A 14,342-nucleotide genomic window follows, 5' to 3' on the forward strand; every position below is an offset into this window, starting at 1 on the left:
ATATAGTTGTAAAGTACATTAAAATTCACAAATCAAAAGTTAGTATTGCCCAAAGTAACAAGTAAATCAGTTTCCATCATCACACAAACACAACAAACGCACTTCTGATATCAACCAAACGATGGCAGCATAACACAGCAGTGTCAAAATGACTCTCCTACCTTCCACATATACCAAAATGATGAACTGACTGAAATTGTAAATATTTGACTATATATTACTTTATATTATATTTCTCAATTTGACATAAAATCAATGCCTTTCATTCTCATCACTTTATGGTTTTTATTGTTAAAATTGCGTTTAAGTGAGATACAAAAGATTGTTGATGGTGATTGTGTTGGTTTCATCTCAGAAGGAGGATACACTTCAAATGTCAGGTTGAATTTTTAGAAAATATATTAAAGGGGACATTGCTTATCTTAAATTATGCTTAAGACGTTAAAATAACGGTAATTGTAAATGTATACGGACTTTGTTACTTTGCACTCAGTGGTGATTTTATATTTTCATTTTAAAAAAATATATTTCTTATGTTTTTATCTATTGTAATATCACTATAATGGTCAAGGAATGGTAATAAAGTTACGCTACTAAATCATTGTGTAACTGTTGCATTCAGCTAATTTGTCAATGTTTGTGCCTGTAATCGTTTTTATTTCATTTATTTTCAAATCATTAATATTAACTGTATACAAAATTATTCTGCAGCCATTTGGAAACAGCGGGCAAATGTGAAAGATTATATCGAGGAACACAGTCAACACAAACCAACAGGTCTATTCTCATTTGGTTCAGTCCCCCCTACAGTCACATTCAAATGGTTTCTTCCTGTATATAATCCGTGAAGCTTGTCTCTGCACAGCAGACTGTATTGTGCACATTGAGAGAGGACGGCGAACACCACAATGGACCAGCACACTTTAGAGGATGAACAGATGAAGTACAGTGTCTTTGCGTTCAGTTCTCATAGAGTAGCTTATAAATGACCTAACAGGGCAATAAACACTTCTAGGATTTAGTAGTAATACAAAGTTTTTTTTTCCTTCCTCTCTCAGTAGACTTTGTTGCTGTTGACTGGAAACAGCAATAAAATGCTGCCTTGGAAGAAGAATAAGTTCGACCTGATTGAGGAAGACAAGCAGTCCAAGCAGAAGGGTTATGTGAGTCTCAACTACTCTGCGCTCACCTCCTTCGCCAAGTCCTGCCCCGAGAGCGCGCTCAACAGGGTGGGCAGCATGTTCAAGTCAAAGAGGAAAAAGGTGAAGATCACCAGCGAGGACCCCACATATACGGTGCTCTACCTGGGGAATGCCACCACCATTCAGTCCAAAGGGGACGGCTGCACGGACGTAGCGGTGAGCAAGATCTGGGGCAAAAGCGAAATGGGCAAGAACGGCACCAAGATGAGACTGACCATCAGCTCGCAGGGCATCCGGATGGTGCATGTGGACGACAAGGTCAGGAGGCCGGGACACTTGTACTTGCTGCACCGGATAACCTACTGCGTCGCGGACCCGAGGCTACCCAAGATTTTCGCCTGGATTTACAGGCACGAAATGAAGCACAAGGCCGTGATGCTGCGCTGCCACGCAGTGCTGGTGTCCAAGCCGGAGAAGGCAAAGGCAATGGCGCTGCTGCTGTACCAGACCTCGGCCACGGCCCTGGCTGAGTTCAAAAGACTAAAACGGAGGGACGATGCCAGGCACCAGCAGCAGCAGCTCATAGGGGAACAAACCATCCCGTTGGTCCCCCTCAGGAAGCTGCTGAACGGACAGTGTTACTACAAACCCCCGGTGGAGCGCAGCCGGAGCGCGCCCAAGCTGGGCTCTATCACAGAGGACTTGGTCGGGGAGGAGGAGGAGGAGAAAGCGATGCACTTTGAGTGTGAGGACATTCTAGACACGGACGATGATTGTGTAGCCAACGGTAAACAGGAGTTGACTCAGATTATTAATGATTTAGGAGAGATGAGCATAGGAAACGATGTGCAGACACTGAAAGCTGATCTCAGAGTCACCAGACTTCTCTCTGGAGAGAGCACGGGGAGCGAATCCTCCATAGAGAGCAACCAGGAGCCCCCTGCGCTCATTAATGGCTTTGAGGAGGTAAAGGTGCAGGAAATTGCCTGAATAATTTAGGCATTTCTGGGCGCCTCTGACGCATTGTTTTGTTGAACACAAGAAACATTTCCTCTGTGGGCAACCTTGTGTTGCAGAGTCTTTGTCTAATATGTGCCTCCACGAATAATTGAGAGGATCCAGAAAAGATCTGGGACAATTACCGCACATTGACACACAATTGGGCTACTGAAAGATATTTTAAGATGTGTAAACACAGAGAAAAAAAGGAAAAACAAGTGCATGCCCATTTGAGAGATGACTGGTTGAACCGACAAAATCCCAGTGCGCCTTAGGACGCATGGCACTAATTCCATCTCTTTTATTTAAGAGGATTTGTTGTAGTCTGAAACTTGTTTACCTAAAGTTCTTTTCTCTCTCTTGAAAATGGCATCCAAAAAACATTCCGTTTTTAAAGCACGTTTTGCTTTTTTTCTAAGTGGTTCAGTGGGTCTAAACAGGCATCCTTACTTTTCCTGTCAGGGCGCTTTTCATTTATTTTATTTTGCACTGTTGTAGAATTCATTCAAGTATTATGTTGACTACGTGTACATAATGTTTGTGCTTATGTTGTCTGAAACATAAATGCCATATCTTTGCTGTGCAAAAGAAAAAACACCTTTATGTATTAAGATGTAAAGTAAGATGTTTTAAGTATAAATATGTTATTTTTTAAAGAAGAAAAAAATGTGGTTTGTTATGTGAACCTCATAGAATTATCAATAAAAAAGAAAGTGATATAAAGTCATTGAAGTTCATGTGTAGATTTGTGTTGGAAAAAGTAGGTCGTGATTTCTTTTTTATATGATTTACCTTGAGAGTCTCAAACTGAGGTCAGATTTGCACTGCTGAATAAAAGTCACATCGATGCAGGAAACAGAGAAAGACGTTTCTCAGCTGTATAGATTATAGGTATTATCAGCGTCATCACTGGAGTATCTGTGTTGTTGTATATACGTATTTCATTTAATAGCCTTGGCTAGTCTTATCATTTTTCGTCAAATTGCTTTCAGGGAACAGGCTGTAGAAGTTATTGAGTTAAGGTACTGAAGACCCATTCATTCTGACTGGCCTCAGGGAGGCCAGGCCACACAGAAGGACGTCACCACAAGCACAAGCAGTTAAACATCACATGGGTCCTTTAATGACTAGGCAGCAGAAGCACCAGAGGCCTTTTAACACCACTGACTGTTTTTAGGTTGCTATTATGTCTGTCACCCTTTGATGAGACACTACAGAGAGTCTGTTAAGGGTCAAAACTGTGACTCTATGCTGTATGTATTACACGAGTAGAACCACACATTCGTGCCAGCGGGGACATTTCATTCACGTTTAGCCTACTTACTGCATTAGTAGTGTTATAAGTCAGTTCAACTTCACCAAAATATCAGTTAATAAACGGAAGTGCCACTGATAAAAGATTAGATTACTTCCTTCTATTAAATGTCTCTTTGCCACCTACAGTGGACAGAATCACCTCTCATGCCAGCACCTGTGGTCAGCGTGGCATGTGACTTAGCGGCAGTTACACCACTTCTCCTGCTGCTCTAAATGCCGAAGACCTGCCACAGTCACTTCCTTTTCACGCCCAGCAACAGGCCTACACACATTCCACACAGTTCTCGCCAGTCATTTAGCCCGAGACAGATAAAACAACATCAACTAGAACACACTGATATTGATATATTGATGTGCGTAAGCCATTAGTGTTATGCGTCTGTTATGCCAGGGCTGCACCCCAAAGCCCACAGCATGCAGGGATGCTCCTCAAGTGCCAGGCGTATTCTCACTAACATCACCAGCACTGACGCTGCGCACTAACAGGGCTGAATAAGACATGGGAAAGGGGGAAAACAGGCCTGCTGTTACCCAGAGGAGTTGGATATTGGGATTGTTATCTGGACAGACTGTGTTTCACCAGCTGAAACAATCCCATTGGCCATGCTGAGGTATTCACTGAAAACAAAAACACTCCCACCATGGATTTAAAATGAGATCCAGAGACAGAGGGTAATGTATTTCAGCCAGTGGTTGGTGAGTCCTATAAAAAGCCTCCCAGCGGTTCATTATGAATTGATGTGCTTTCAGGAGGCACACACACACATGCTCTAAATCAAGACTGTTGTTTCTGTATTTGTGGCTAGTCAAATGGTAAACGTCCATGTGAGCTGAAATAGAGCTCAGAAACCCACACGTTTAGTTTCTCTTCCTCACGTGGTGTGATGCCCTGTCTACTGCAGCTGCTGCAGCCTCACAGAAGTCACCCTTACACTGAGAAAACAGCATGACATCATCAGCATGTGCCCAGTTTAATGTAATTAGTGGACAGCCAGTGCTCTTCAGCGTAAACATAAAGACAGAGCAACACGCCATTTGTCTGCTGTTCCTGCTTTTTACAGCTGCTGACGCATTTATAGACCGATATTTCTCACTTTTGGTATTCACAAGTCCCCTGACCAAACACTCAGGTGTCTGCTTTCCCTACTGTCAGGTATGTGTGAGTCACAGGAGAAAAGGCTACACATTCAATAAGAAAATTGTCTGCCAGTCACAGAAGCCATGTGTGTTGCTATTGGTTTTTCAATGCATGCCCGTCTTTCATGCTGTTATTAAACATGCAATCCAGGAATGAAAAGAAGAATCCTTAGTTTACAGTGATGGGTGATCATGCATTATTAAAAAGATATTATGTATCATTTAAGAGTTTCAAGACTTTAAAGGTAATAAAACATTATAACCATGTGAATTAACTGATATTTTTTACAGAAAAAATAATAAAAACAACAAAACTGCTATTTAAGGCAGCAACAAATGATTATTTTCTTATTGCGTAATCTGCTGATTTTTCACCGGATTAATCAGTCTATGAAGGTGATGTCTTCAATTTGCTTGTTTTCTCAGAAAAAACAGTCCAAAACCCAAAGATCTTCAGTTAACTATCACATAAGACAATACTCAATACTGAGAAGTTGGAACTAGGAAATGTTCGGCCTGTTTGCTTTAAAAAGGACCTAAATGATTAATCGATAATCTTTTCTGCCCTACAACTGTTAGCTATTCTGTGACAGCAATAATTTGCTTTATACCATATAACTAGTGATGGAAAAAGTATTCAGATTACTCATCTAAAAGTAGCAAATACAATCTAGAAAAATATGCCTTTTCAAGTTAAGTGACATTCAAGATGTCACTTAAGTAAAAGAATGAAACTATTAACAGAAAACTTGAAGTATCAAAAGTAAAAGGATTCATCTTGCAAGATGGTTCCTTCCAGAATATTGTATTAATCTATATGATATTAAGTTACTTCTATGATGTGTCAATGTGGAGACAACTTTAACCATTTTATAAACTGCTTGGAAGTTTAATGTATAAAAATACATTAAACTTAGCTGTCAAATAAATGTAATAAAGTAAAAAGTACAATATTTTCCTGTGAAATGTAGAGAAGTATAAGTAGAAAGTAGCTTACAATCAAATCAAAACAAATACTCAAGTAAAAGAACCTAAAAACTGTATAGTACTTGAGAAATGTACTTTTACTGTATATAAGTATACTGCAGGGTTCAATGAACAGAAAGTATTCTCTGGGTACTTGCCAATTACTGCTCTCTACAGTGATGCCCTGTAAACGCATGTAAACCCTTCATCAAAATGAATCACACTATAATTCACTGATTTTAAGTTCACTTAATCATCCTGAAGCAAACAATAAATGAACCTGGTGGTCACCGCCTGGTCTGACACAGAAGCAGAAGAGCAGAGCTTCCTAATTATCTGCAAGTGGAACGCCACTGTGGGCCATCACTGTAACAGATCCTCACCAGTGCCAGGCAAACACACAGCTTCATTTTGAACCATGCTAGAAAATCTGTTCATCTATAATGCATGGGGGGTCACCACAGCCGTTAGTAACTGTGCCTGGTTCTGATTACACCAGCAGCTCTAAGATGTCAGAGGGGTAAATCAGAGCGCAGAGGGATGGTGGCCTTCTCTTGGCTGTGGAAACATATAAACAAATCACTAGAAATAGTAGCAGAGAGCAACATGTCCCGGCATGCCCTCAGATCATAATTAGATGCTTTACATAGACAGTAGTTCAGAATAGGGCAGGTGAGGAGGAGATGGATGTGACGCTGCTATTTGTAGCATGAAGGTGTGTAATTGAGTAGAAATCACTGGTGAGGGTCATTTTACACACAACATAGAATTAGAGGTGCAGCAGACCTTATCTGCAAAGTTGTGTAGGGTGATGTATTTTGCCTGCTTGAATGAAAAAATACATTCATAAGGAAAACAAGACTTGGATTCTACGGTGCTGCTAGCAGCTCTGTGCGGCTGTACTTAGGCACTGTGGTGCTTTGAGCTAAATGCTAACATCAGCATGCTAACAAGTGACAATGCTAACATGCTGATGTTTAGCAGGTAGTGTGTACCATGTTAACCAACTTGGTTTAGTGTGTTAGCATGCTAACATTTGCTAGTTAGCACTAAACACAAAGTGCAGGCTGATGGGGATGTCATTTGTTTTGCAGATGTTTGGTCATAAACCAAAGTATTAGACAAATAACCTATGATGTCACTACATGAAAAGTTAGGAGATCAGCAAAGTTATTATAATTTATCCAAATGAGGACATGAATGTCTGAACCAAATTTCATGGCAATCCATTCTATAGTTGTTGAGACATTTCACTGAAAACCATAAATGTCAACCTCTAGAGGAAAAGTCAGGGAATCACCAAAGTCAGTAGGATTCATCCTCTGGGGACCATGAATGTCTGTACAAACTTTTGTGCCAATCCATGTATTGAGATATTTCACAGGATAAGTGAAAACATTGACCTGCTAGTGCCGCTAAATGAAAAGTCAGCTGATCACCGACACCATTAAGAGTCATTCTCTGGGCACTATTAATGTCTGCACAAAATTTCATGGCAATCCATCCAAACGTTGTTGTGATATTTTAGTCTGGGCCAAAGTGGTGGACCAAGCGACACTGTCATCCCTAGCTAGGGACGGCAATGTCAGGGAAGAAGCAAAAATGATAACAGATGTGTGAGAGAAAAGGTTTTGTGGGATTCAACATTAGTATCCTTCAGCTAGGATCATAACCTCTCCTGCCTCAGTTCACCACATACAGAGTTGCAGGTACTTACAGAATATTTCATCACTGTGCACTCAGCCATCATTCAGCTTCAATTTCCCCCTTGTACCATACATGCTGAGTGTCCCCCACGACACTTCTCGGTTCGCCTCCATACGAACTGCTCAGGTACTGAGCCGTGTCTGTCTCTATGGACAGAGTCTCATGAGGCCGTGAAACTCTAGATCTCTCAGTGTCCCATTCAGCCACTGCTGCTCTTGTTTTCCACTTGCTCCCGCACAAAAGCTCTGCCCCTAGAGAGCCATAGATTTCAGCAGGGTTATTTCGGGCTTTCCGTTCACGGGGACGAAATGGAATAACAGAGGAGGGAGAGAAAATCACGGGGTGACCCTCGGACAGACCTGCTGTCTGAGCAGCATGCAGAATCCAAAATGGGATTTGTGAGGCTTTTTAATGAGATACCCATCAGCATGTTTTGTGTAGGGGGACACTTGAGATGCAGCCATGCACCCAAAACACTCACTTCTCTTTCCATTTATTGTTCAGTGGCAAGAGCAAAGTCAGAGTAGGTTTTGAACAATTTTATTCACCAGATAATGTGGCCTACTTTTCAGATTTGTCCAAATACAGTTTGAGGAAACTATGGTGAAATCCACATGTGTAATTTTCCTGTTTCAAATACAGACAGGAAACGGATGCAATGTCCAACACCTCAGGTCTTAGGCATGTCCCATAGGATGCACATGTTTCTGTGTGTGCATGTGTGTGTGAATGAGTGTTAGGAGGTAGGTGCTTTTATGTGCTGACAGAAAGGCTTGGGACACCAGTGCTGGATCTGAGGAGCAAAATACAAATATGTCCCCAATCTGAGAAAACCTTAACCAAAAAGTGTAAAGGTTTACACTGCTATAAAAACATCTTAGTTATGTTTATCTGCTTTGCACCTAGCATTTTATGAATGGCTGTTATCTCAACACGATACCTTTTATTATCAAAGCTCTGAAGGCTGCACTTTGTGCTGAGGGTGTTTGTGTTTTGAGACTTACATAGATTATTTTTAAATGTCATTGCCTTACACATCAGTGAGGGTCCTCTAGTTTTGAACACAGTGACGTATTTACTGAGAGACTCCTAGAGCTCAGAGGCATTGATTAGACTAATCAAATCTTAATTTTCCATTGGCCACATGACCTGTAACAGACAGACCTGGTCACTGATAGATGCGTCCTGACCACTATATTTAGATCAATTCTGTGCAGGACATTGTGTACAAGCATGCTGCCGCCTGTTATCGACAGACTGTTGCTGTGAGAAGGGATCAGGGTCTCTACTGTTGCTGGACGGGTGTTTGATCCATAGCATTTTGTCATCAGTTGACATCCATGAATAGGTGTCCTATTGACAGCCCAGCTCAAAACGTATCAATAGACGGCCTGGTTGGCTGTGTGCTGTCAAAATACAGTTTTTCCGGCCATTTACGCATGTCAGTGTTTTGGTCTAGTCAAATATTTAGAGTGGACTAGATGACTGAAGATAATGGTAAATTACATGATGCAGTTTTACTGCTGCTGCTCTTCATCAACAACTACTACATACTTTTATGTATATATAATACAGTATATGGTATAGTGGTCCATGCTAGGTGAAAACTTTATTTATTGATTATTGATTTTAAGAGCTGAGAAAAATATCTTTGTTTCCAGTTTTAGTGCCAGATCATGTAATCTATCTTTCCCCTGAAGTAGAAACATCAAATCATTCAAATCAGAGTTAGAAGGTTTTCATGTGACAAAATAACTCTATACACAAAAAACAACGGGTGAAAGGCTTGCTGACCCATAATGGGGTCAGAAGTAACGTGAAAAAAAGGAGTGGAATAGAAAATTGAGGGAACGTAATATGTGCACAAATGGCACAAAAGCTTGGACTGACAGCTCTGGATCTGGATGTGTTTCAAGCTTGGCGCTCTTCCTTAGGTGGTATAACAGTAACTTAGGAACAAAAATATGTACTGAGCACGCTTGGCACAAATATGATTTGAAAACAATTTGTAGGCTTTTTTCCCCTGCATGGAATACCAAATTAGTGTAGTTTACCACTTCAGGTCCGTTCACTGTCTCATGTAGGCAAGTTGTCGATTACAGTTAATACTGTATGCCCAATTTCACTCAGTTGCTGGTTCATTAGGTACACCTAGCTAAAACGAATGCAGTCTAATACAACAGTCCTGCAATAAATGCTACCTTCATGAGGGTTATAATGTTCAGTTTTTGTTAAAATTGTTTCTGATTCAACTTTATAGTCATTTCGGAGGCTGCAGTTTGCGCTGCTGTTGAAACACATTGCTTTAGACTGAGAGGTGTTTCTAATATTTTGTCCACCTTATCTATATCAATGAGGATGGGCAAAATGCTTAAAACCACCTCCACCTATTTGCCGTTATTTAAGATACAATCATCTTTAAAACCTAAAATTCTTGAAACTTTGTTACTTAGACAGCGTTTGAGAAGATTTGCTCTTCTTCAGCAGCCCTCTATCGAGTCATTTTAGCAGCTTATCAACAGTCTTCTTTTGTTGGCTAGAGAGCATCCCTACTAGGTGGCTGCATGCCTTGCTCATGGGCACTTTCCAAATGATTGCCTTTTCTCAGATAGTTTGACATCAGTTTCAGAACTGAACATCAGAAGAAACCGCATGATTGCAAAGCAGCAATCAGTGCTGTGTAATGTATCTCCGCTCCAGGCAGATAGTCCAAACCATGTGTTTCCCTGCAAGGGGAATGTAAACAAAACAGGCTCTTTTGTTCGCAGAAATCCCAGCAATGTTTATCAGTTGTTGCTTTGTCTAAGAACCACTCCTTAGAATCACACCACAGAAATGTAAAAACTTGCTGTAGGTGCATGGATCTCAGCTGATAGTGTTTGCACTGTACTTTACTGTAGTGTAGTCTCTAATGTTGGTTCTAAAGACTGATATGAGAATGTCACATTCCTGCTTGGACTTAGACTTGGACTGGAAGGAGTCTATTTGATTGACTTATAGTCTGCATGACTGAAAGGAGAGCTGTAATTTTCATAGCTAAAACAGGTGAAACAACTTTAGGAAGAACTGTGAACTGTGTAGGCCTTTGACAGACCCGAGCACACTGGTAGGGTGAAGGCTGTGTGCCGCCATGTTCCCTCCCTGCAGGTTTGTGTAAAGTACTTGACATAGTTGTGGTGTGTGAAACTGTAAACATCCACAACCCTGATGTAAAAGCCAAATCACTGCTGAGGTACAGAAAACATATGATGCAACATGGCAACATCTCCAGTGGACTGCTCCTGCTTAATATTTGTTCATACTCAACTTAATACATATTCTTTTTTTTTTGTTTGTAATCTCTGTCTTGTGCTTCAAGTCACTGTTGACTTTTTCCATGTTTAACTAAGACTTCGATCTTACCCTAACTTTAACCAAGTGCTGTGACTTCCTAAACAAAAACATAAAAAAGTTTAATAGTGTTTTAGTTGCTACAAGCAGATACTGAATCGCAAGAGCAAATATTGTAGGAAAACAAATGAAATTTCAGATGCAACCTCCTTAAGACCGAGTGTCTCTATGCAGGATAGTAAACTCACACACCGGACAACAATTTCAAATTTCAGATTATGTTACTTGAACTATTATTGGAAGAAGCCAAGGCTGCCCAGCAACATCACCAGTTAAAAATAAAACTCCAGTGGTGACGAGGCTGACTTATTTCTTTACTCAGTGTCACTAAGTAAAAGTTATTTGTTTTATACTTTTTTATACTTTCTTTAGACAGTATAGTTAAAAACACAATTTGCAATGTCCAAGTGAATGTCAAACAAAAAGGAGTTCTTACAAAGAACAAACATAATTCATGTGCATATTAGACATATTTCAGATTAAAACATGTTTTAGATTAATCAAAATAATAATTTCACAGTCTTAAAATCATCTTGCACCATCACTTTTCTCAGTTAAGAGAAACCAGGTTTCATCATCAGCGGCTTCAACATTTTCCCAACCATGTGGGGCTGGCACTTTGGATTTAGCCAGATGGCAGCTCATCTCTTCCAAGCCTCTTAAAGCTTCTTAAAACACAGGCCATGAGCTTCAGGAAACAACAGAGCAACCTTGCTTAGACGTCCACTGCCAGACTGTAATCTCACCCCCACCCCCTCCTACAACGCTGTCTCCATGGGGTTAGCATGGCATCAGGTCTCATGAGCCCCACACTAGGAAATGTACAGTGGCCTTGGCTGTTGCTATGCCCACTTTGTCACCTGGCTTACCTGAAGATCAGCCTTAAAGTGGCAGTATATGAGCGTGATCTTTGATTTGTGTTTATTGCTGCTAAACATAGATTTTTCTTTGCAGCAGTTTGTATGTTTCTTTACTGAAGTGTGAGTTTAGTCAGGGTTGTTCTTGCATGTCATGCCAACTACAAAGTTTTTCTTTTTATTTAATCCCCCTGTTGCTGCTGCCAAGAACATAAAACACATCACTTCCTGTTCACCAGGGGATTTTTCCTGTGAAAGAGCTACCTTACACTGAGTGCTTAGACCAGCAGGTTTTTGTGAAATGGGTGGACTTTGTGTTATATTAACTAGTACCAGAAAGCAGATTTCTCTTTATAAAAACATTACTGATTAAGAGATTTATGTTGCTGTATTAGAAAGCAAACTCAGCAGTTATCATTGGGAATCTCTCTCTCATAGTGGCTCAATCAAAATGCCTTTAGTTTATCTGTCTTGGGCTTTTATTTCGTGCCAAATATCCACATGGCACAAAATGTACTGCTCCTATACCACATAATGTAGTGTATGTGGTTTGTGCCACACCCAGATGATTGCAAGCATAATTGTGTCCTAAAACACACAATGTGACTCAAGGATACATAAAAGCAAACACTCATACAGGACACACAAGAGTATGCTCACACAGAGTACAGACGCAGAAACATAGAGGCTGCAACGACAGAAATGGACACACACACACACACACATGCATTTCCCCCAAAACACACACACACACACACACACACACACACACACACACCAAGTAAAACAAGATGTCACTTCTGTATCAAATATGAAATGCTCATAAGCTTAAGGGGGGGATCATCGTTTTTACACTGTCACAGGAATGAAGAAAACTCATTCTGGAAACAATCTTTTCACAGAACAAGCTAAATCAAAAAAACATTCTTGAGCTGAAAGATGCGATTGTTCCAAAAAACAAAGATTTTTTCATAACATCAAAAGTGTGTGTGTGTGTGTGTGTGTATGTGTGTGCTCACACATATGCTGAGTTATGTGCCTTTGTGTGAAAATATGTGCTAACAAACATGCCAATGACATTCTTGCAGTGACCTTTGACCTTCCTGTCTTGTTTTTATGTCGGCCACTGCAGATGAGTCATGTTTGCCCCTGAGAACCTGAGTGTTAAGGTCAAAGAGACATTTTCTGTGATTTACATTTTAGCTGCTAATGTTGCTGATGGCTTGCTGGCACACCAGGCTGGTTAAAACAAACAATAGGAAACGTATCCCGATCGTGTTTGATCCAGGCCTGTTGTGTTGTGGCAGTGATGGTGATGTTTGTCACCACTCCAGCTTGCTGCCCTGTGTGTTATCAGTGTGGAAGAAGTGGCTTCCTACACTGCCTCGCTCTCAAGTTAATGTGCATAAAAGCTGTATTTGGCCACTGCTCAGCTGACAAATGTGCAATAATCATTTTATTTGAGCATGATTTACCTGCTCCCACTGAAAAAATGTCTCTTTCAAGAGCTTAATTTCAAAAAGAGACTACATCCGTTTGAAAAATGGGATGCTGACAAAATGAGTGCTGAATGAAAGACAAAATTGTTGAAGTTATCAGCTGTTATGAGGTTTCTGCTTAGGAAATAGTACAACTCTTGTGAATGCAATTGTGTAACTTTTCCCTGTGCACTCTTAAAACTTTATCTTTTTAGTATTTTTTAAGTATTTTTCTCCCTTCTTTGTGTGTCTACATCTTTCTCACTCTTTCATTATTTCTCTTTCAGTTTCAATCTATGACTTTTTTCGTCCCGTTCTCTCTGTCTCTGTCCTCTTTCTCTCTATTCTCCAAGTTCAGTGTTTTCCATCCTGTGTCTCAGATCCTGTGTACCAGAGTTTTCATCACAGTCACAACAACAACAAGCTGTGGCTGTGTGTGTGCGCGCGTGTGTGTGTGTGCGTGTGTGTCCAAGTTTCCATACAGGACGACAAAGAGAGAGTGGCAGTTTTGCAGTTTCAGAGAGCAAGCCTTCGTCATTTCCTTCCCGTTTCCTTCACTTCATTCTCCGGTCCCCTGCTGCAAACTGCCCCCTCTTTCCTCCACCTGGAAACACTCTCACACAAAGAATCTGACACACCACACAAACAAGCTTACAAAATCATTTTAATGCACACACTTTTGAACACACACAAAAGCAAGCAAATACAATGCAGATGCCTCTACAGGATTTTCACAAAAAACAAAGCAACAGTAATCCAGCCCTGCTCATAAACATAACTTACATTTATTCATATCCATGAATGCACTTCTACATGCAAATCATTTTTACGTGTCACCGGCTGATGTGTGTGCATGTGTGCGTTTTTGTATGTGTGTGTGTATGTATTATATGTTTTTTTAAGGGTTTGTGATAAAATTGAGTTTGTGTGCACTTTACAATATTTTGAGCTTATGTGTGTCCATGTTTGTATATACTGTATGTAAGCACATAGCATAAGCATACAGTATATACAATATTACAGTGCATGTACAACTGTTTATATTATTACATTTTGTGCACATTTGTGTGTCATTAATCAATTCTCAGGTGCAGTTATTGGGCTCACTTCACTGAATCAACATATAGTTGTGATTGACACAGCAATGCAGACTTTCAAGTGCAGCAGGTTATTAAAATGGGAGTCAGCAGGAACAGAGGCTTCTCTGTAATACCATAGCAATAATATCTGAGAGGGTGCTTTTTAAAATAATGGCACCATGGTGACACGGGGCCAGCTGAGAGATGCCGTAAGCATCAGCAAAGTACCTTTAAACAATCACAAGAACCCTCCTCTGTGGTTTCATGCTA

At 40.4% G+C, this 14,342-nt stretch overlaps 1 protein-coding gene across 2 annotated transcripts; it reads left to right on the plus strand.

Moving 5' to 3' along the window:
- Positions 1 to 864: 864 nt before the first annotated feature.
- Positions 865 to 2,868, plus strand: fam43a (family with sequence similarity 43 member A). Of its 2 annotated transcripts, none has more exons than XM_044201109.1 (2): positions 865 to 943; positions 1,062 to 2,868. In XM_044201109.1, exon 2 carries the CDS (start codon positions 1,095 to 1,097, stop codon positions 2,130 to 2,132), a length of 1,038 nt encoding a protein of 345 aa, XP_044057044.1. In that variant the 5' UTR covers positions 865 to 943; positions 1,062 to 1,094; the 3' UTR covers positions 2,133 to 2,868. The 2 variants fall into 2 exon arrangements, with proteins under 2 accessions (XP_044057044.1, XP_044057041.1); XM_044201106.1 differs by having other exon boundaries at positions 871 to 943; positions 1,059 to 2,868.
- The last annotated feature ends 11,474 nt before the right edge of the window (positions 2,869 to 14,342 follow it).

The sequence above is a fragment of the Siniperca chuatsi genome, linkage group LG6 (assembly GCF_020085105.1).
Source record: "Siniperca chuatsi isolate FFG_IHB_CAS linkage group LG6, ASM2008510v1, whole genome shotgun sequence".
Lineage (NCBI taxonomy): Eukaryota > Metazoa > Chordata > Actinopteri > Centrarchiformes > Sinipercidae > Siniperca > Siniperca chuatsi.

Excerpts from the sequence above, each read along its gene's own strand:
- fam43a (XM_044201109.1), top strand. The coding sequence starts at position 1,095 with ATGCTGCCTTGGAAGAAGAATAAGTTCGACCTGATTGAGGAAGACAAG.